At 41.5% G+C, this 23,810-nt stretch overlaps 1 protein-coding gene across 2 annotated transcripts in view; it reads left to right on the top strand.

Moving 5' to 3' along the window:
* LPAR1 (lysophosphatidic acid receptor 1) overlaps positions 1-23,810 on the top strand; it is an 86,542-nt gene that overhangs the window by 43,511 nt on the left and 19,221 nt on the right. For both annotated transcript variants that reach the window (XM_068927936.1, XM_068927937.1), the window contains exon 3: positions 355-1,102. In XM_068927936.1, coding sequence (XP_068784037.1) covers positions 355-1,102 — 748 coding nt within the window. The remainder of the gene's footprint in view (positions 1-354; positions 1,103-23,810) is intronic.

Genomic DNA, 23,810 nt, shown 5'->3' with positions numbered 1-23,810 from the left:
ATTTCATAATATCTAAGTGAATTTTTCAGTGGGTCTGCTTGGCCAGAAGTTCTTACTTTTACTGCATAGTTCACAGCTACGTCAGAAATCATTCTAGTTTGCAGAGCAGATGAAGGTATTTGTAGTTGTTTCTGATCCGGTTGCTGTTACTATACTCATAAGAGCAATTGTTTGCAACTTGTGGAATGTGATTTCTTCTGAAAAAATAAATTTGTTCTTAAGCGTGTTCTCTTCCTGCCTTCAGTGCCTCTCCCTACTTTCTGTGCATGCTTTATCCATGGAGGCAATTGTATGGTCACTGGAATGTTTTCAGTTCTGATGCCTTTCTTTTTTTTTTCCCTCTTCTTTTTTCAGTCCACAGCCATGAGTGAACCACAGTGCTACTACAATGAAACCATTGCCTTCTTTTATAACCGAAGTGGAAAATATCTAGCCACTGAATGGAACACTGTCAGCAAGCTTGTAATGGGCCTGGGGATTACCGTCTGCATCTTCATAATGCTGGCCAACCTCTTAGTTATGGTGGCTATTTATGTTAACCGCCGATTCCACTTTCCTATTTATTACTTAATGGCCAACTTAGCTGCAGCAGACTTTTTTGCAGGTCTGGCCTACTTTTACTTAATGTTTAACACAGGACCCAACACTAGAAGATTAACTGTAAGCACCTGGCTTCTTCGTCAGGGTCTCATTGACACTAGCCTGACAGCCTCTGTGGCCAACTTGTTGGCCATTGCTATCGAGCGGCACATTACAGTCTTCCGTATGCAGCTACATACTCGGATGAGCAACCGGCGAGTGGTGGTCGTAATTGTTGTTATCTGGACTATGGCCATTGTAATGGGTGCCATACCAAGTGTCGGCTGGAACTGTATTTGTGATATCACTCACTGCTCCAACATGGCACCGCTCTATAGTGACTCCTACCTGGTCTTCTGGGCTATTTTCAACCTCGTCACTTTTGTGGTCATGGTAGTCCTATACGCTCATATCTTTGGGTATGTCCGTCAAAGGACTATGAGAATGTCCAGACACAGTTCTGGACCCCGCAGGAATCGGGACACCATGATGAGTCTCCTGAAGACTGTGGTCATTGTGCTTGGTAAGTGCTTATTTCATCCTCTGTGTTTTTCCCCTTCTGTTTCTTATCAGGTGATTTCAGTAAAATATGTCAACTTCAGACTGGTCAGCAGCATTTCAAGATTGTGAGGGGTGGGGAGGGAGGCAATAAGAACTCCCAGTGTTCATTATAGTGCTGGGATTAAGTTTATTTGTGGTCCTGGGTATTGAGAAATTTGGTCACTCAGTCTTGTAACATATAAGGTGGTACTTCAGGAAGTGGTGAAGAACCAGGTGTAAGAGTCTTTTGCAGCAACGGAGGTTTAAAACCCATTGTAGCAGCCTGTCCTGTGTAGTGCTCACCCTTTTGCCTTTGGAGAAGCCAAGTGGCTGCAACCTTAGTATAAAAAGGGCGCCATTTGCCATTTAGGTACCTACTGTCCCCTTTCTGCTGCTCAAAACATGGTACATGTATTCAGGCAATAGTCCCATGTCTGGAGAGCAATTAAGGCCTACAAGTTAATGAGGAAAAGATTTCATGTGTTACAGAATTGCCTGAGAGTTTAGCATAGGGCTCTGCTATAATGTGTGGCAGATCTGAGTATCTGTTCATTTGCTAATCCAGAAAGATAACAGATGAGGTATTGGTGTTCTTCAGCATCATGCTCAGGAGGTCCCTAAGCTTCAGGACGTGGAGGATGGGGAAACATGAGGTAAATGTCGTGACACATTTTGAAGTCAGAGGGTTCCTCTTTTCTTGTGGCTGGCTGCACCCGCTTTGATCTGGAACTCTCAGTTATCTTGTGCAAAAACACAGCCTGGATTTTGGGCACCACCCCCTGGTGATATTCCATGCAGTTTGTTCTGCACCTTGTTGTTGCAAACAGTGAGCAGCAGGTAGCCTGGGAGGATGCTGGTTGTCCCTTTGTCCCAGGCAGTGTTCCCAGCTGTGGGGTGCACCAGCACACTACCCAGGTCCCTTGGGATGCCAGCCCCGGTGGCATGGTGATGTTGCCCTTGTATCCTGGTCCATAGATGCAACTGTACCCAATCTGCCAAGACCAAAGCTTTGCCTTAGTTCTTGCATTGCTATCCTGATTTCCATGGCTTGGCACTGTAACTTGTGCTTTCTCGCAGTTACTATCTGCATCAACAAGGCAAGATAGTTACAGAGCTCTAATTTCGTATAACAGCTCTTACCTTAGTTCAAGAAGGAGCATTTTGCTGCCTGACATAGTAACTTACTTTTTAACCAGAATAAGAACTGTGTAGTTGACTAACCTGTTCAGCCGTTGATGACTTGTATTCTTGTGTGTCTCTTCAGGGAAAGAATACCTGTGGGAGTTTTGTGAGGGAGTGTAGCGCGGTGGGCAAAGCCTCTTCTGACCGCCTGGTGATTTGAAAATCTGCCCTTCCCTACCTGCATGATTCTCTATGCAAAAGTCAAGATGAGGGGTTTTGAAAATAAAGAAAACTCAGGTTTTACAGACATTTTAGGAAATGGATCCTCGTTCTCCCTTTTGGATGAACCGCTGTTCCTAAAGCAGCGGAATATATCCTGTGAGGAGTATGACTTTAAAGACACACAAAAAAAGTAGTGGTAAATAGTACTTTTATCAGTACTATGCAGAGGTGTAAGAGTAAGCAAATAAAAGTCAATGAATAAATTGCACTTGGTAGTTATTACCAAGCATGCATGGGACTAGAGCTATATATGCAGTTGGAAGTATAACTAGTCACTGCACTCTTCCCGTTTCTCCTGTTGATATGAGCAGCGGTTACTCTGAAGATGGATTGGACCCAGTGTGGCTGCAACAGTAGAGGTGTAGGTAGAATATTAAGTATGTTACTTTCTTTTTCCCCAGGTATTGTTCTGGAAACAATGGAACAACTCCAGAGGTTAAGTAGCATTAGTCGGGCTATTGGTGACTCAAATTTAATTGCTGATGTAGTTCAGTAACAGCTCGGATTCCTCATTTAGATTATTTTCAGTAAGATTTGTCAGGACTGCATGTAGTGCACGTTGAAATTTTCTGCAAAATTCAAACAGGACCTTCTCATTTTTTTGTTTACTGATGCAGTTAAATTTACTCATAGGGTTTTGCACACACTCTGACTTGGCAGCTCTTCTAATCTACATAAGGCACCATTTATAGGGAGAAGGAATGTTTTATTTTATTAAATCTGTTGACTATAGTTTGAAGAGAACAGAGGAGCTGCCAGGCAGCCACATTCTTCATTCTTTATTTGGATCTAGATGTGCAAAAGCGTAGTAAATAAACCTTTGAGATTTCTTTGAGGTTGGTGGGAGTTTCTTTTTTTTTTTTTTTTAACCTGAAAAGAGACAGTTCTTTTCCAGTCAGCTTGCCCCCTACTTCAGTATTATTTTGGAAGGGAGTTTTTTCAAGGCAGCTGGTTTCTTTGGTTGGAGAAGTTAAGTCATAGAGCCATAGACAGAAATGATTTATTTTTTTATTTCCATTGACTGGTTTTGCAAGGCCTTTCTCTGCTCAAAGGCATTTCAGAACACACACTCTTTGTTTCATTTAGCATTGCAACTGCACAGTAAAGAAGTAGCAATACTTTCATCTCCATATCACCTGTGATACTCAGCTGCCAGATAAAGAGGACAGAAAAACAGCTTTAAAAAAAATAGCCTGAAGCCGAGAAGCAGAAGCAGGGGCATCTGCAGTGTCTTGGGATGCTAAATTTTCATACATCAGGATATTATGCTGACTGCTAGCTGATCCGTGGGACAAGCCCATTCATTGCCATCAGGAAGATAAGTGCTTTCCTGTATTGCTGAATTTGGGGGGATAGTTTGTGGTTTTAAGAATAAACAAACATCACTTGGAAGCTCTGTTTAGATGTCTCAGGTTGGAGTAGACAGTGCAGTCAGCCTGTAACGTGGTGCTCTTATACTGCTTAAAGTCTGCTTGCAAGTCTGGTTTAAAATTTTCACGAGAGAAAGATTTAGTTTGAAGTGTAGTACTTCCTGAATGCATTCTTGCAAAGATAGAGGAGAAAGGCAGAAAAGGTGGGTCTCTGAGGCTGCATGGAGAAGCCTGCAGAATGTTTATCAGATGCCATCTGGCTTTTTTTTTTTTTTTTTTGTATCAATAAACTTCAGTAATACAGAGTAAAAGAACTGTGCCTTATTTAATGATCCAGAGCAGGGTAATATATCACTGTTTGAGGCAGAACTCAACTCCTTGCTGAAGGGAGAAGGAAAAGGAAATGTTTCAGTTTACTCTTAAGACCTCCTCTCCTCCCTTTCATGCCCAGCAGCTGAACTGAGAAGGGGGCTGATGTGTGTCACCCCCTTAGACAGCAGGAGGCATTTAGTTTTGAAGGAGAGGGAGAGTACCTTGGGAACAATCAGATAAAACTGGTGATGGGAAACCTGTATCATTCACAGAGAAAAGCAAAGTAGTCCTCTTTTTAGTATCTATATTAAAATGCTGCTCACCCATAAGTAACTCCCATTGCAGTTTGGACAGCAATGAATTATTTACTTAGCTTTTAAACTTACATAAACTGGTCTTTCTGAAGCTGTCACCTTATTAATTGTTCTCAGGAGCAAAGCCTCACTTGTGAATGTAGATCATCATCTCTTCCCCTTTCTTTATCCATGCTATACTTTGCGTGGTGGTGGAGGGGGAGGAAATTGACACAACAGCTTCTTGTTTGTTAGTTGCCTAACACTGCCTGTCTTCCCTGTGTCTTGCTGCCTTACTCCAAGAGGACAAGAGCCACCCCGAAAGGGGAAGGAAAAATCCTCTCCTGATGGTGATGCTGTCAGCATGTGTGAGGTGGAAGCCAATCGCCTTTCATAAGAGGGCTCATTGTTTGGCTAATGACTAAGGCAGCTTGACACTCTGGCTGGAGCGGTCGGGATCTGGCACACTGCGTCATCGCACAGAGCTCGTAGGATATTGAATCCTACAAGCAAGTCAAAAGCAGAGAACAGATTTTTTTTTTCTTTTCTTTTCATGCCCTTTTGTTTTTTTCTCCTTGAGTAAAATATTTTAAACAGAAGGAAGTGATTTCATAGTTGAGCCCTTTTTCTTTTAACAAGGCTCCTTTTGAAATCTTTTGAATGTAACAAAGAACATAAAGCTCTTTCTCTAGAACATGCCTTTCTTTTGCACTGGGACTTAGGCAGAATTGATCTGTGTACCACAAATACCCATAAAATTGTGCCTGGGTTGGCTTGAAATTCAATGACACTTTGCGTTTCACCACTAGTATTTGTTAAGTTAAAATGCGCAACCAAGGAAACATGCAGAAACCTAGCAGATACAGCAGGCTTAAAGCTGGTGTCCACCCTCCCATTCTCGCCTTTTCTTGTTATCCATGTTGCTTAGGTTTAAGGACAAAGCTAAACTGTTCTTCCTAGTGGAGGCTATCGTTAAACTCTGAGTGCATTTGACTGGGACAAATGTAGGTTTGTTCCAAAAAATGGCAACTAGCAATGTCTTAACTGCTGTTTGAGGAAGTCATGATCAAACCGCTGGAAGAGGTTTTCAGAGCTCTGGGCTGAAGTACTAGCTCTGCTCTAGACTATGAAGACCTGCCATAAGTCGTGGAGGAATGGCTTTTTAGGGGTTCTTTTGTGCATGCATTTGTAAGTAGGTACCTGATGATTACAAGTTTTGGAAAGTTAGCCTGTATATTCTCCTACCTAAATGCTAATTAAGCACTGATCCTTAATTTGTCAGCTCCCATTTTTAAAATAAAGAGAACTCTTCTGCACGTATGCCTCCATACGTGTCATTTGGCACTCTTCTCTACTTAGAATTTACACTTACCCTTTCTCTTGTTTCTCTGTATCTCATACGATACAGAAGAAATAATAGAAGAAGATAGAAGAAGAACAGAAGAAGAAAACTACATATGGTGCATGGTCCTCCTGCAGATTGTATAAAAATTTGAAATGGTATTGCTAGTCTTCTTTCATAGGAATTAGCTAATAGCTTTCCTTGTGACAGGGCAGAAAACTGCTATCCTGAGAATATGATATTCAGGTTTTATACCTAACTTTGAAATAATAATAGCAACAATTCTTCTTGCATGTAGTACAGAGATGATACTAAGATAATGCCCAATTCAAGTTGAATTTTTCTTCTTTTATCAATCCCTCCTATTTACCTTCTATATGGGGTGGATTCTCAGTAGTGTTTGGACAAAGGGGGGCATGAACACCATTGCCACCCCTCCAGCATGCTGGGAGAGCAAACAGCAAATTGCGGACTACTTCTGCTTAGAATCCCTGGGAACTGGAGAAGATGCTTAGGCCTTTCCGCCTGTAAGACCATCCACTTCAGTTGTAGGAGTGTGGTTTAATCTGTAAGAGTTGGAAACAAATGTGGGCAGAGATAAAAAAGTGAAGGTTCTTTTTGTATAAACTGTTTTGGTTTCAAGGAGTCTCACTGTGTTTGAAGATAGTCCCTTGCTCATTATAATGAAGCAATAAATGCAAGGAAAACATCTGGAAGTTCAGTATAAACATCTGGAAGGGTGGAACTGCTCAGTAACAGCTTCCCCCCCCCCACCCCTTTTTGACACAGTTACGAGTTGCAGGAGAGACTTGTTTTTGTACTTCTGTGGCTTTTCCTTCACAAGTAGGTAACAAGGAGGGACAGCAAGAAGCAAAAAAACAGCTCTGGTAGTACACTGATTTGGAGCGTGTGTTTTGGCCAGCTAGTTAAATAGTTAAAGCAAATAAAACGCATTGTCAATAACTTGTGGCCTTTCTGGGTGATTGATTGATATGCAGCATTTCTCGCTCGGGTGAAAAACATGAAGCGTTCTAGGGGCACGTTTTTTAAAAGATGTTTTCAATATTTACACTGTCTCTTTTGTAAGAGACATGCAGTCTGCATCTTTTCCTGTCTTCCTCCCCTCACATATTAGGAGTATTGCATTTTCTTTAGAAAGTGAAAAGAAGATAAATTAGTGCTACAACTTGAAAGTTGCTTCAGCAGAGGCATGTCTTTGTTTCCCTAACACTCAAACAGTGTCAGATGGTTACCCAACATGGCCTGTTTGTATTGGGCCCCAAATCTGAGAGGCACTGACATACCTAAGCTTTATTGACTCTATTTCGCCCGTTACCAAATAAGTGGTCCAGAGCTGAGGTGAAGGTGATATTGTCTAGCCAGAGCTTGGTTATGGCTTTACTTGAGCTTTGGTAGACGTTCCCTGTCCATAGGAAGTTATTCTGATAGTCCAAGGCAAACAGCGGTTTCAGTAGCGCAGTGTGTCAATGGCAAGATGTTTCATAGAAGCAGGGATTTAAGTCAGTACCCTGTGACTGGAAAGTGACAGAGTTACCTATTCATTTTGTCCCTGAGGAGTCCTGCTGGCACGGCGACGGCTGAGGTCTTGAGCAGCGTTTTTCCCAAGATCACTGAAAATGAGCGTGTCATCTTAGCTTGAAGACACCACTGCATGCAGTAGTTGTGGCCCAGATTGGAAAGCAGCAGCTGTCAGATGTTTTTTCCTTAGTATTATTATATTCTCCTTAGAGGATTTAGGTGAGGAATGAGGTCGGGCTGGTACTAGATAAGGGTGGCATGTGTTACAGCTTCTTCTCTAGCAGTGGGGGCATGAGAAGTGGTAAAGACTGGGTTACCTTGTGGCCAGCATGAGAGGCTTGTTCAGAGTCACCAGCCCGGGCTGACCCTTGCGTCACGGTAACGTCGCTTGTATATTGATTTAATCCTAAAGGAAAAACAGGGCAATAAAGTCTGGAACTGGCACTGGCAATACGAGTCTGACCATCAATGACTTTCTGTTCTAAAACACAGGGTGCAGTATGTGCAGTCCCGGTGTTTTTCGATAAGTGTATTTTAAAAGTGCATAAACTATGAATTTAACCCACAGTCAAGTAAACTGGGAAATTGCAGCTGATGTCTGCAGTCTAAATGGAACACACGTCATATAGTTTATAAGATTAGTTCTTACTACCACTGTATGGCAAGTAAACAGTTCATAATAAGTGCTTTCAAAGCTGTAGTATGACTGCAAGGCTTTAAAGCTCTGTCATCAGATATCTGAATGAAGGAGTGAAGTCTTCATTTAAAATCCTGTAAGATTTCTTTTGTGCTTGAAAAATAGTGACTTTAGTTTCTTTATCTTTTCTTTTTGGAAGTCTTTAAGAGCAATTGTCTGAAACTCCCATTGAGAAAAATAGAGAACACCTACAGTTTGGGGTGAGGGTGAGGTTCCAGGTTATGCTGTTACTACTTATAAAATATACTTTTTCTTTTTTTTTCCCCATGTGTCATATGACATTTTGGTATTGACATTAAAAAAAAAAAAAGTCTGTGCATATTCAGCTTGCAAGAAGGTCCAGGGAAATGGAAGTCTTCAGATTATTGTTTATATTTATATTAGAAGATTTTAATATGAAATCATTTTGATTCAACACCAAAAACGAGTTTTCATGTCTGTCACCCGTAACAAAAGTGGACTAGTACATTTCATATTCATGCATATAAATGCCTATTTTTTGTTATCTTGATAAATATACCTTGTTTACTATATTAACTAGATGTACCATTGTGTTGTGAAAGGCAAATGGTAATTTTCATGAGGAACTACTGAAAAGAAACAGGCACTTTTCATCAGCAAGATCGGGTTTACACTTTCAATTGAAAGAATGGAGGTATGAAAACTTGCTAAAGATCTAAGTTGTAGTCAGTACATAATTATGGGATAATTTAAAGTGTGTCCGAAATTTAAGACACTGTGGACTTGGGTGGGTTTTTTTTCTGTTTGCTTGTTTTATGCTGCTAGTAAAAGCAATTCTGTGTGTGCTCTGTGCCACTTAACCGGTGTCTCTAAGTCTCACTCATTAGTCATTTTTTTCTGCCATTTATACTCCTCTAAACAAATTCCAATTTATCTTTTGGATTTTTAAATAGTAGCCCCAAACCAAATCTCTCCTCAGTACCGCTTTGCTGACAACACTATTGAAAGGGGAAAGCATAGGGAAGCTTGGCATCTAGAAATTACACTGTGGTCAGTTTGTGTGATCAACTTCATAAGCAGCTTTGTTGTTTCAAAACAAGCCCCCATGCAAGCTCTCATGGCTGCAGTAAAAGTAACTGGTGCTTTGGATTGAGACACTTCTTCCTCTGAGCCCGGCTTCTGGCTGGGCGTACTGAGAGTTTGGCTCTTAAGTGTTTTGCTTAATTTCGTCACTGCCCCTCCACTGAAATCAATAGCATTCTCAGATAAAACTGATATGTCCTTGGTAAAGATCTCCTCTCTAAAGTATTCCAAGCATCCCTGTGTAATTCATTACTTCTCCCTGGGGAAACCATTTGGAAGTTTGCCCCTTCTTTTCCCCCTTCAGTTGAGAATAAGTGTTATTTATTTTCATTTAGGATCCTTTGAAACTGTGCTTTGAGGAACTTCCATCATTTCCCAAGGCAGAAATGTGGTTTTATTTTATTTTATTTTTGAAGGAGGAAAATCCCTCTAGTAAGTCCATTCCTTCACATATGATGGAAATGATGCCTGTTTAATAGAACTCTTTCTTCCGATTTCAGTATAATTTATTACCTTTTCAGGGAGGGAATAAATTCAAAGGGCAAATGAAAGGTCCTTGGAGTCGTTCAGGAATAGCAAGTTAGGGATAAACCTTGAGTAATTCTTTGTTTGTACTTCATGTTCAGCTGTTGATAAAGATTCTTGGAATTGCTTGCCTAGGTTGTCTCTTCTTTCCAAAAGACTTCTAAAAATGAATGTCTTCAGATAGCAAAACTGAAGCTTCCTCTCAGCCAAGGGAATTAATTTTTACCTTTCTTTATGAATAATAGGATTTGGAAAACACATCCTTGCCCCCAAGCAGTAGAAGACAACCTTCTCTCTTGGATCCAGGTGAAATAACAAACTGCTGACTAAGGAGTGAAATTCACTTACTGAAAATCTGCACTAAAACAAAGTGAATTAGTACCATATCTCCCTGCGGTCTAGGAGTGCTACAGCCAAGAGTGTATTTGTCACCCTGAACTTCTCTGAATTACATGCGATAGAGACCTGTTTGTAGGAGATTTTCCATAGCCCAGAATCACTATAAATATTGAGAAAACCTGAAGGCCTGGGATAGAAATCGTTACCAATAAAAAATGTGAAATTCAGTGTGTGCGATAACATTTCTGTTCTCTAGAAAGCATGTAGTTGCAAGGCTGTGGTAATTTAAAGCAAAAGGTTTGCAATCTGGGGTGATGTCCATGTCCAGCCACTGACTCGTATTCTGATCTTTAGGATGCTGTTTGTCCTTCTTGTGCATCAGGGAACTCCGCTCAAGCGCTGAGCTAGGATGGCAAGGCCAAATTTACAGCTAGATCTCAGCTTGAGAAGCTGTGTGAACAAAAATGTCAGCTGTTAACTTGTCACGTTGCACAACTGTATTCAGTGAGGCATGGAACAATCATTTGTTTCCAACAGTGGAAAACACAAGAGACTATTTTATGGGAGAGGAGAAGTGGTGTTAGTTCTTGTGTGTTATTTCATTGCACATGAACAGTATGAGTAAGTATTCTAGGTTATCTATTTATCTAGGGTATTCCATGAATATAGGAAAATATAACATGAGATCCAAAATTCTCTCTCCCATTATAGTTTCAGTGAAATTAGGGCTCTTAACATCAAATTGCAAAATTCTTAGAAATGCTTGCTGAGATATCTGAAATACGGTGGCTGGCTTTTTCCTGGTTAGTATGCTAGGAAAAACCTAGCAATGACTATTAGCTTTCAAACAGTAGCCACTGTATCTGCATCGTTTTAGTCTTAACAGGAAAAATGTAATAAAGGAAAGGGCTAAAGTTTTTCAGTTAGTGTCTTTTGAACCTGAATATAAATGAAAAATATGATTCTGAGCGTTTCTGGTTCTGGTTTTATTAGGAGAGCAGCTTCCTGCTTCATGCAGCAGGGCATGTTGTTGTTGAACTCACAGATACTGCCTTCTTCCAGACAAACACATATTTTTTTTCAGCCCTACCACGAGTAAGTTTCTGTCACAGACACACGTTTGATGTACTTCTTTGACGCTAAAGCAACAACAGCAGCAAAAATCCCCACTCTTTGTGCAGGTTGAAGGCCTCATACCAGTTCCTCTTTGCTCAGCCCTAGAAAAGAAAAGGTAGGTCCCAAAACACAGGACTGCTGGTGCAGGTTTGCAGGGCTGGGCCCTGCTTTAGGAGACAGTGCTGAGAAGAGCGATTTCCAGAACGGTGTACGAGGTGATGGAGAAAATAGGCAGAGGAGGTGCTGTCCCTGCGCTGCCCTGTGGTCACAGGAACACACTTCCTCTGCTTTTATTTGCTGGTCATCATGAGGGCAAAGTATCCTTTCCGTAACGCTTGTCCTTCAAGCTTGAGAGCAGCTATTGGAGTTTTAACAGCTTCCGTTTCACCACAAAACAACAAGGCATGGAAGCAAGAGAGTTACTGCTGGTCGAAGGATGGCCCTGCTTTCCATTGCAAGGAATGGGAAACTACAATGCAGGTGAGAAAGTCCAAAATAACACAGTAAAAAAGAACAGTGTTGTTGTACCCCGACCACTCTGCTGGAGTGATCTGTATCTTTCATTGACAGAAAACTTTCTACCAGGCTCTAAGCATGGCTTTCTTAGATTAGGTGTGGCTTTGCTTAAGATGTTTGTCAGGCTTCCAGTCTGTAAAGTTCATTTTCCTTGAGGCCAAACAGGGAAACACTGAGATTATGTTCAGATGTTGTTTCTTGTGTACATGACAGATTCATTCCAAATTTCACTTCCGTCTTGTTCCTTCATTTCCCTCCTTCACACTCACTCTGTCATGGCACTGAGAGCAAAAACAAACAGATTTTTTGACAGGGGTGAGGTGGCTGCCCCAGTGGTGCTTTTTCCTCCTGTTATTCATATTAGCCTTACCGTTACCTTGTTTTTCATCTACTTCTCAAGTGCCTTGTGAGGACACCATGACAGGCAGTACTCTTTGCTTCATAGTGTAGTGGTTACCTGGGTGTCACCAAACTGCAAGTAATCACATAGATACGGTGAGGCATTCTTCCTCCAAAGGTCTCAATGTAGTCTTCCAAGATTGCTTCCAAGTATTTGAGGTTAACGTGCATGACTAGAATTGATCTTTCTCTGTATCTACGGTGGACACTACACAGCTCACAAAATTTCCTACTAAAGAAACTAATAAACGTCTTAGTGTTTTTGAAGAGGGTCTATAACTATGGGTCTGCAGGGATATGCTGCTGCAAAAATTGGATCTTCGCAGAAAAGCAAGTCCTGGCTGTTCCTGCCATCATGAGATCAGGATTGCTGCATCACAGCCCGGCCCTGTGGCAAGGCTTGTGGTCGTTGCTTGTGTGTATGCGTTTGTGTCTGTCCCCTTCCCTCCTGCTTCCCAAAGCCGCTGTTTTTGAAACACGGGCTCATCAGTAAATCAGCTTTCCTTGAAATACGTTCTTTTATTTGTTTCATTATCCTCTATAGTGAGAAAGGTCAAAAGATGACCATGATCCAGAAGACCTCAAATTAAAATTTGGAAAGCAAATAGAGGGAATCAGAGTTTGTGTGGAAGGTCACAAGACTTCAAAAACTATGACATCATTTGTTAAGTCTGAAGCATTTCTTTTCACTTCCTGAGCATTCTCAGTCATGAGAATTTGTGCTTGTTAATGAAGCACTTACTTACACTAGGTGAACTATAATAAGTGAAAATCTCGGGTTCTGGTATGTAAACCTGCTAGTGAACAGGAGATAAGTGGAGGTAAGTGCTTTGAAGTATGTGAACACAGTGACCTTAAATTCTGCAGTTGGGGAAGTAGAAATTTAGTCTATAAAGCTGTCCTAGAGGTACTTGCCAAAGGGCTGTATGCTGCTGTTTGTTAGGAGAAAAGTGTCTGTGGCTTGCAGTAGGTTGAAATAAGAATTTCTTGATATTAGTGCTAAAGGCTATGAGGTGAAAACAAACAAAAAAAAAGGAAATAAATGAGGTGAAAGAAAGAACTTCTGATGGATTTCTTGAGTTTCAGTAAGAATTGTCTACTTGGGTTTTTTGCCTTTAATAAAGGACTTAGTACCTTAGTATGAGTTTGCTAATATAAGCATAGATATGCAAGGACTGTTAAGATTTCTGAGATACCTTCCTTCTTCAAAGAGGAAGTCATCTCCTAAAGAAGAGAGAGGGAATTTAGCTATTACAGGGCGGAAAAGCTATCCAGCTCCTGCGTTGTACCTCTTCTTCATGAAAATCCTTTCTTGCACTCAGTACCTTCCTTGTCCTCCTCAAAGCAGTTTTGGGAGCTGGTTCCCATCTTCTGATACTGATGCAACCTCAGCAAGAACTTGTTCTTACATATGGCATTGATTATTCTCTTCTCCCATCATTTGAAGTTGCTCTTAAGGGCTGACTTTCTGTTTCTCTAGAAGTCCAATGAATAAAGGATTTTCCTCAGGAGAAACTGCATGCATGGCGAAACTATATAAATCTGTTACAGATTAGCATAAACCAATGCTGTTTTCTTCCAGTAAACAAACTAGAGTTTAAAATTGTAGTTAGCAAAAGGGAAACTGGAAGAAATTTTAACAAAATATTATGTGGCTCTAGATACATAACAGGACTTGTTGGATGATGTGTTTTGTTTGTTTGTTTGTTTAAGTTGTTTACTTTTAGTAATCATGAAAATGAAAGATATTCAGTGATATTTAATGACAGATAATCTGCCATAACTACAACCTACTTACATAGCAAGAGGGAAAGGGCGCAGTGCGAACTGCGCTCACTCACCTGAACTCGAGCTGTTGTACTAATGCTCCAAAACACGCTGGGGTACAGAGCGGGGAACGCAGGGTGGTCTGCCAGTCTGCTGTGCGACCAGCTGCCCATCAGAGCCTGCGTGGTCCCAGTGCTGATACCACTGCGTATGCGCTCCACTTAGCCCCCAAGGATTTTGAGGAGAGACTTCTACATGTTTGCCGAAGAAAGTTTCATTTCAAAGTTTGAAGTGAACTGAAGAGGAACAGGTTGTTTTCTGATTTTTCTCTGCAGCTGACATACAGTGCGAAAAATGACCTCTGACTGATTACAAAAATATAACTGTATTACAAAGTCAAATGTTGTTCCTCCTGATCAGGAATTGGTGCTGCAAGTCCTACTCTTAATAAGGGCAGCTTGCATTTAAAAGTTTACTGTCATAGCCACAAATTTGGGTAAGTACTTTAGGTAATGAGACGACTACCTTCAAGATAGGACAGTTTCATGGGGAAATATGTTTCTTTCAATATATAGTAAGAAACTATTACCTTTAAGTAATGTGGAATTCAACCCCTTGCTCTTATGCAGTTTGCAAAAGGGCTGCAGAGAGATAACTTAATTCTAGAAAGCCTCAGGGATGGGGAAGCAAGGTACAGCCTGAAGGAGTTATTTTATGTTATTTCTGGTGACAGAAAGGCGTAGCCTTTCATTTCTGCTGCTACCGCCCCGTATAAGGCTGGATGAGTATTTCTGTTTTGGAGTTTCTAGCCCCTGTTTGTATAGGCCAGAATGGAAATTTAAAATCTCTAATAGAAAGCCTGCCTTGAGCTGGCAGACCTGCAAAGCATGTCTGCAAATGTTTGATGTTCAAAGTAGGGTAAGCAGGGCACACCATGATGTTCTGATTCCTCCCCGGAGGAAAGGGTGAAATGGCAGTCAGCTCTGCCAGCCTGGCAGATTAATATAGCTGCCTCCCCATTACTGCCTTGAAAAGCATTGCTGGTTTGCTAAAGAGCCTCGGCAAGGTAATAATACTGCCAAGCATAGGCAGCAGGAAGTTTTTGCCTTGCGTTCCTAAGACATACTGCTCTTTTAAGTATTTGTGTGATTATAGATGTTCGTTTTGGTGGGGTGTACTGTACCGTTCAGTTTGTAGTATTTGCCCTCGTTCCTCTTTCTATAGGTGGTTTTGTGACAGTTAAGAGTGTGAAAGTAAATCTCTGTGTCCGACTCCTAACTGCGTTTCAGGCTTGCTCATCTAGGTACTCTAAACTTTGGTGTTGTGAACATGGGCGTATCAGTCAATGACAGAACTAAGACTGTCCCACACAGACGAGTTCAGCACTAACTGGTTCATACTCCAGGAGAAGTTCCCCTGCCTTTGTCAGGCAGGCTGAAAGCAGGAAAGATATTACAAGTCCTGATTGATATAGAAGAAGGTATATGCCCAAGCAAAAAAAATGTAAAGATTTCATGGAAGAAGGCCAAAGAATATTAAGTGTTGGACTTTTGCCCTCTTACCTTATTAAAAAAAAAAAACAGTGTATTACTAGTTTCCAGTGGTTGATTTCTGAAGTAATACCAATGCAGAGAGATATTTGACCCTTTAACTTACTAATCAAAAACTTCTGCTTTGTATGGCTTTCCTGATAATGGTGGTAGTGAAAATCTGAACCCAGTCCCCCTTCCTCAGCAGCAATTTGTTTACATGCTGCTGCACACAAAAGAAACTGCTGTGTATTTCTTGGAGTTCCTGTTTGCTCTGCCTTTTGAGCTTTCCAAACCACTGTTAACAGTTTGCAGCTTCAGAACTTCGCCACTCCTGCTCCGTGGAGGAGTGCATTTGAGGAGACTACAAGCTTTTCTTCTGCTCTGAGTCAAGGGGTGAATGTAATAAAGTGGTCCAGCAGCTTTTCTCAAGTTCTCATTCTCACCCTCCATATGAGAATGAGAAATTGTTTTCTTCTTTTTTATCTGTGAGGGAGATGGAGAGGTGATGGTCTGCATTTTAGCTAGCTCAGAATTAATCCTCCATTTTTTACCTACAGCTTAGCTTTCAAGCTAATTCGTACTTCAGTGTATGATTTGTAGGCCAGGTCTATTTATACCTTGTGTTTTATACATCATTTCAGAATAGCGAAAGGCTTGCATAGTCAGCTACCCTTCTGCTGTAGGCTCTGGATCAAGTACCATAATTAAGCCAAAATCTCCACTTGGTAACTACATTAACAGCACATCAAACTTTTAAGTCACCTCAGTTGCTCATGTGAAACATGTTGAAAATAAAAAAAAAGTTTGCATTGAGAGGGATGCACATTTCATAACAAGACGCTTTTCATGGAAGATGCTTTTCAAAGAAGGTCTTCACGCTAACTTCCTAGAAATCGCCCAAAATGTAAGTTGTGCTGGTAGAAGTCAATGAAAGGTCGCACAGGTGCCAGTAGGGTACTGAAAGGGTTTCCCATCTTACTGTGCAGGCTGGATGAGGGGGTTGACGTGCAAGTCTTAAAAACCAAAAAGTCTGTAAGTTTGACCGTAGCATGAAGAAAAGACTTTATACAAAGTAAGCTAAAGAGGTGAATTGCCTCATTTTTAATTTGTGCAATATTGTGTTAAAGACTACCGTTGCATTTATTTTGAAACGTACATCTAATGTTTACCTTTTTTCCTCTATGCCAGTACATAACAAGCTGCATTGAGGAAACAAAAATAATCTCCAAGTAAATATCCTGACTCAAATTCTTACTCTGAAACTGACAAGGAAATAATTAATTAAGTGAGAGTGGAAGAAATGTAGTTCCTTGGTCACTGGAACTGGTATATTGTGGGTGCATTGTGAAAGACATGAAAGATCAGCATTTCTTATTATGCTTGGTGTCACTTCTGGAACTTTTGTGATTACTCCATAAGAAATTATGTCTTTATGTCAAGAAGAAAGCCTGTTGGAAGTATCTTTTGCAGTATATGACAGTGGAATGTATTCTTTGTTCCTTAATGGGATCTTTTTCTTTGTATTAACATATGTGCTGGTTACATAATGTAGGGAAATAGGAAGTGAAGCAAAGTGGCTTTTCACTTGCTATGCCTTTGTTCTAGTGCCAGTATATAAGGCATTCTGCAGGATTTAACCCTTTGTGAAGATGGGAAGATACAGGGGGCGTTTCATTTTTCTTTTTCAGGCACGCTATGGTCTTAACAAAATATTCGTTGAGAAAACTTGTCAGCCCGAGTTACAGAGAGAAGATACAGACACCTTGAAAGAGCCATTAATCTGGCAGATGGGGCATACCTTAGCTGTGCGAGGGACTGTCCTGGAGCCCAACCTCACGGGGGTTCGGCAGGGGCTCACGCCTGCGCCTTTCCCGTCCCCGGGAGAGAGGTCTCGCCTCCGTGCTGCAGGGCAGAGAGGGGCCGCCTGCAAAAACTCCTGGTCCTTCCCACCCTCTCAACCTCGCTCTGCGCGGCAGAGCCCTCCCTGCCTTGCGTTTTTGCCGTCGCCCCAAGCAGCACCTGCGAGCTGGGGCGGTCGGCAGCAGAGCGCCGGGCGCCGAGGGATCGCTCGATCCTGGCGCGCGGGCCGAGGCTCAGCCTGGTGGGCTGACTCTGCCTCCCCGCCGCCTTCTGGATTTACGCTGCCGTAACAGCAGGAGGGGTTCATCTGGGAAGATCTTATAACGGCGTCGTTTGTATTGCTGCTATGTGCCGAAAACAGTGAAAGGGAACGCACGCGGCTTGGTAGGCTGTATGGCTTCTGTACACCACATGGATTAAAAGATGGTCCTTCATTAATGATAATCAGCATTTAGTCCTTGACTGTTTTAGCCGGTGTTCAGCATAGAATGAGTTGTTCTGGTTTCTGTCTTCAAAAGTAGGAAAGTACTTACTATCCAGGACTTGATTCAGTTTAGGGTGAGGAGGGGTCAATTTAAATAAACAAATAAAGCCAAGGAATTAACTGGAAATAATTAATGTAGCATTCCTTAGATAAATAGAGCGCTTCAGTCTTCGGTATATTAATCTGTCAAATACCTGAATATTAAATTCACCATGTGCAGTTGGGTGGTGTTTTTCAAGAGCAGAAGGCTTTCATGTATACAGAGCAGAAGGCTTTCATGTGTACAGCGCTGCCTTTCTTGCAGGCAGTGCCTGCAAGTCTGCATGGCTACCAGGTAATCAGGAGAGGTGTGTGTCAAGCTGCAAGGACTCGAGAAATGTGACCTTTTAAACACATTCCTGAGGACACAGTACTGATTGATGCTCTTCCCCATGAGATTCTCCTTTCTTTTCTCTCCTTTTCATTTTTAATTCTTCAGCCACCCTCCCTTTACCCTTCTTCTGTCCTTCTCTTTCCACTGTCTTTATTCTTTTTCTTTATCTCTGTGGCCTTGCTCCTCCTATTCAGATAGCAGGCAGGAGCTATGCTTTTCAGAGCTAGCCGAGATGCTGAGATGGTCCGTGGGAGCATTAACTATCGAATGATGTTGCAAGGGCCTTGGAGTCAGCACCTTCCAGCGGAGCCTGGTGCTCTACAGTGCTGGTGGGCCCCATCTCAGGTGGCTTCAAGCCGGACCTGAATGCATAGCATGGCAATGAAAAGTGGTTCCAGGCCTCCCTTCATGAACTTGCCTTGCTGCAAACCTTGGTGATAGGGGGAAATGTGCAGCACATAGAGGTGTAATCCTGGAAGGAGAACAGGACTTTTTGCCCAGTTTTTGGAACCAGTTTGTGAAATGGAGGAAGCATTGGTTGCCAGTGGCATCCAGTTCTGCATTTTATTCAGTGTGCATTAGAAATAGATTTATTTAAACAATAGGAGTAGATATAATTGAACTGTAAGTTATCAACCATATATATTCAGAATTTAACCCCTTACATTTCTTCTGTGGATATGGATTTTGATTTCAGAAGCAAATATGATTATCAAGAGGGTGCTAATAATTGGGTATATTTTTGCTGAGTTGTCTTAATGCTTGAAATTTTTGGCTTGTTTGGATTTTTTTCTTTTTAGCTGAAATTGCAGGTTTTGTAACCTGCAGTTCATTTGCAAGTTATTTACTTTCAAACAAATTTTTGAACATTCGAGGCTCTTTCAGAGCTATTATACAGTTAAATTCCCCCATTACTTCTGAAGATGTGACTTAAAAATTTTTCACTTGCAAGATTTAGAAAATAGTAGCCTTGAATACTTGTTGTTAGCCCCGTTGATGATTTTCTCTCCAACTATAGGAGAGAACTACCTATGTGGGAGGACTATTGACTATCTTGCCTATGATTCTAGGCAGGTAAACATTTGTTTTGAACATATATGTTCAGATACTTTTGCCAGTGGCCCATTGGTGTTTGTGGGCCGTCACAACTGGTTATTACACACCACTCATAGTTCTTTCACTGGTGAATACATTCACAGCTCTAAGGGGCTTGTTCTATCTATTACAGTTTTTTTCACTGTTGGTTTGTGTGATTTACTGCATTACAGTGTATTTAACAAGTTCTCATAAGTTGTGCAGGGTGCCGTGTTTTTGGATCAGTGCTCTTGTGGGGCTCCAATTAAAAAAAAAAAAGTCTTACCTAATTAAAAACGCATTCCCAGTGTGCTGATCGTCACGAATAGTGTTTAAAAACATCACTGATGGCCTTGCAAGTTGACATGTAGCTGGCATGGCAGGTGTGAGCGTCTTCTCTGGCCAAGCAGGAATGCATGAGCAAGGTAGGGGGGCATTTGTGCATGCCAGTGGGGTGAGACAATGCCAGTTAGCTTTGATGAGCCCAGCCACTTGTGGTCAGCATTGATTGTCTTGCTGCTGGCGTTCGTCAGTCGTTTTCTCGGGCTCGTTGGCTCATTAAGCGCAGATGTTCCTCCTCTCAGGGTCCAGTAGAGGGTGGCCACACAGTTGAACTCACTGCTCTGGCACCAGGCAGGGCTGGGGAGGTCCCCGCACAAGGCAGTATTTGGAGGTATGGAGGATACATTTTCTCCAGGCTCCCCAAAATTTTACTTAAAGAGTACCATAAACCCTCTTCAGTGTTCCAGAAAACCTGAGACCAGATAGAAGTTTTGTTAACCCCTCTCAAGCTATCATATCCTCCTGGTTCCCAAGCCAAGGACCTCATCAGACATTGATAAAGGAAGAAGTAGATTACACAAAGACAAGGGCCAGCCAAGGCTTGCTGCAGAAAGGAATGCTGCCTATTTGAGTATTTCCATTTGGGAGGGATGTTCAGCCAGAGTTCTGCTGATTTTCCATGACAGAAGGTGTGTGGCACTGCCTCAAATTCCTAATACCTTATTCTTCATTTTAAAAACGTGGAATGAACTGAATCTAGAACTTGATTGAAACAGGAGTCTTGCATCTTCCTTTGTTAACACCAGGATTTCACCCTGAATGAGAGTGAAATCTCAGCAGGACCATAGACCAGCTGTTAAAACCTGGCCTTTACCTTAAAAAACAAAAAGATGAAATAAAGCATTGCCTATTGCATACATTAATACATTAAAACTTCAGGCATGATACATTCACAAGCTTTGTACCTCATGGTAACTTATCTTTGAAAAATATATTCTTATTCTAAAAGTCTTAGGAATGGTCTACTAGATTTGCAGGCTATGTCCTGTTTATCAAGAAGTATCCGTGGTTCATACAATAGAGATGTTCTTCCAAGGTGTCAGCCGTGGGATGTCTTCATTGCATATTGCACTGGTGAGTGTTGTTCCTCAAAAGTGTAACCAAAAGGACTTCAACTAATAGAGTCAGAAGTTTTATTAGCAAACCTTTGACATCTTGCTTTTCATTTGAAGTTTAAGTGCACTGCATCTTTTCGCTGCTGTTGCTTTCACACAGCAAAGATAAATGTCTGCTGGGTGTAGCAGTTTTATTTAGTATTTCTTCAGATTTATGGAGGAAAGCAGAAGCCACAACAAACGAAACAGGCATAAGCAGAAGGCTTCTGGTGCTATTTTAAAGAGTTAGTTTTTTATTGTTAGGAAAATAGTCTTAGTACAGCATGCAGAATAGGCGTTAGGATCCTCAAATACTTGTCTGTAAAGCTGACTGTGTGCAATTGTGCAGGCAGCTCTTTGCCACAGAGTGATACGGTGGAGTTCTGCTTGTGCTTTGTAACTCTGTGGCAATAGGAGATGTATATCGGCACATCTTGAAGCCATCTCCTCCACTTCTGTGACATGGGCTGACTACTCTTGCAAAAAAAAAAAAAAAAGTCTGCATACTTGGAAGTATTTCTTCATTGCTTAAACACCTCTATCTTTAATGCTCCAGAAGAAAAAAATCAAAATGCTTGGAAAAGACAGGCACACTGCCAACATTTTAAAGAGTTGTTAGAGAAGAGTTTCTAGGCTAGCAATAGTTTCCGCAACTTCCTGAAAAAGGATGAGAGCTATCCGTAACAGAAACATCCGGAAATATTTAGTTACTTGGTAACTCACTTCATGTGTGATTTGTTCTCAAATTTAGGTTAAGGAGGATTCTAGTAGATTGTTTTCATCATTAGAGATTAAAATGTGTGTACATGTATTGAAGTTAGCATTCTTTGTGTGAGGTTATTCCCGGAAATTCCTAATTATTTTAAGCAGGGTTGCACAGGTACCATATTTGTGGCAATATTGGCTCTGGCTCCAGAAGCTGCTTAGAGCTGATGAATTCTCAAGAGCTGATAACTGTGTCCTTGGCCTGCCTGTAGTGTATTAATAGGAACTACCTCCAGTTTTGTCATGTCCTGGAGTTATTACAAATGTTTGAAAAAACACTTTTAATGCCAATTTTCATGTTGGCATATGCAGTGGTTTCTCTATGCAAACTGGCATCTTTATTAGGAAAATGAGCCTTCAAATTCTGCTTATAATAGTTACCTATGAAGCAAACAAAAACAAATTGCTGGGGTGGAGGGTTTAGGTTGCGTCTTGGTTCTGCCGGGGAAGAGGAAGGTTTTCTCGGCTCAAAAAGAGCACTGTGATGCCAGGAAGCGTTACCCAGGAGGGGTGTCTGTGAGCTCTCCCCAGGGCCTGCAGGATTGCTGTGCCCTACATGGTCCTTTTTCTCTGCTGTTCTGGCTCCTTCTCCTACTCCCACTCCCTCCAGGGCATGTTTTCTTCCAGCAACAGACTCTGCTTTCACTCCAGTACCTGAAGAGTGCCAGCGCTTCTCTTAGAATGACGAGGGAAAACAGTTGGGTGTCCTTCAAGCCAAGCAACACAAGTGCAATGCAACAGTGTCATTAAATATTTTCTAGTTCTGTGATAACAACATGCTTTTGAGAAGCAGCACTGTGCTAAATAAGCCACAAAGAGACATTAGTATCAGTATAAAATTCCTTAATTTATGCTCCTTCCCTTCTCCTCACTTAGCACGTTGCTGATCCTTGAAATCTAAATGTTCCTAGAAGAATTATCTAAAAACTGTAGCAAGGAATGGTTTTGTCAGCAAATTTCTCCTCCTGATTATTCAGCGCAGGAAGGAAATAACTCATGCTCTTGTGATTCTGGCTTTATAGGATGACTTCTCGTAGTAGTACTTATCACAGAATTTGGAAAGCACAGCTAGGGAGAAGGTTAGAGAGGTAACAGGTCACCTTTGGGCCTTTTCTATTGTAAATACCTTTTTTTGGATGTGTTTTACACATTTGTCCATAAAACTTTTCTGGGAAAAAGATTTAAGTTTAAATTGCATCTGTAAATACTAAACATGTGTCTGCTGTGGTGACGCACAGAGCTCTTACAGATATTAGTATAGCCACCCCTGCCTTTGCCTGTGTGATCGTTGTGATCTACTATATGTGATCATCTCACAGCTTAGCTCAAAGTATACTGTTAGTACATACTGCATGTTGCAGGAGAACTCATTTCCTTGCTGTGTTTATTCTTGCCTGAACAATGAGTTTGCAATGAGTTTGACATATAGGCAACTGTTGTAATGGGCAGAGCATTGTGACCACCACTGGACAGTCCATGGGCAACAGTAGCAGGCTTTAATCTCCAGGAAACTTCCTTGGCCAGTTCGGACTAAAACAAGAACCAGCACTGTCCAAGAGAGTGAGATTGTGAGCTGCTGGGGGTAGAAGCAGCTGTGGCCAAACTCAGAGATTCTGAGGAGGGTCAGAGGAGAACCACATCCAGTGATGCTCCTAGCACCTCCACTTTCTCACTCATTCCCTTTCCCGAGGTATGCATTTTTTTCAAAACCCTTGTACAGGCACTGATGTGGGCTTGCCCAGTTTTGGGTTGGGAGGGAGGAGAGCAAGCTGTGCATGTAAGCTGTGTCAATAAGATACAGGGATGGCTGACTACCACCTTTATATGGGGCAGCAAAATCACAACCGGAAAAGGTATTGCATGCACTGAATCACTGCACTTATCAACCCAACTTGCTCAGCTAGGATCCCAACGCTGAGGGCTTTGCAAAGCTCTTGGCCTGCTTCACAGATAAGTTCAGCCAAATGCCTATGAAATCAGTAGGGAGTAAAGACTCTGTCCTGATCAGACAGTGTTATCTACTCTGCACTATAGCCGAATTCGGCATTATTTCATATGCCAACATTGCATCTTTAGAAATATTAGAGCTGGAGCTTGTGAGACTTGCATGCACCCGCAGTGATTAATGCTGTTTGAGGAATAAGCATAGTCAGTGATAAAAAATACAATCAATGAGTGTTTTTGGAAAAGCATGCACTGCAAGTACTGTGGAAAACAGATTGTTCATCTTCAAACGAGCAATAGGTCAGTCTTAAAAACCTGCCCAGTTATTACCCTGTTCCCAGCCTCCCATTCACATGCAAGTAAACTGAGCACTAGCGTATACAGTTATAATATCGGGGTTCAAACATCTTTACAGCAGAGTGAGCACTCCTATGTTAGTAAAAATATTTGTGATGTAGCTAGGTTACTAGAGAAACTGAATGTTGATTAATATTGGAGGAGAGACAAGTAGCTGCGTCCCTCCTTGCGTGCATCTCTGAGAAGGTAATTCAAGCAGAAAA

Source organism: Struthio camelus, chromosome Z, assembly GCF_040807025.1.
Source record: "Struthio camelus isolate bStrCam1 chromosome Z, bStrCam1.hap1, whole genome shotgun sequence".
In the NCBI taxonomy this organism is placed as follows: domain Eukaryota; kingdom Metazoa; phylum Chordata; class Aves; order Struthioniformes; family Struthionidae; genus Struthio; species Struthio camelus.
The sequence above is the reverse complement of the archived record's forward strand: the minus strand, read 5'-3'. Positions and strand labels throughout refer to the sequence as shown.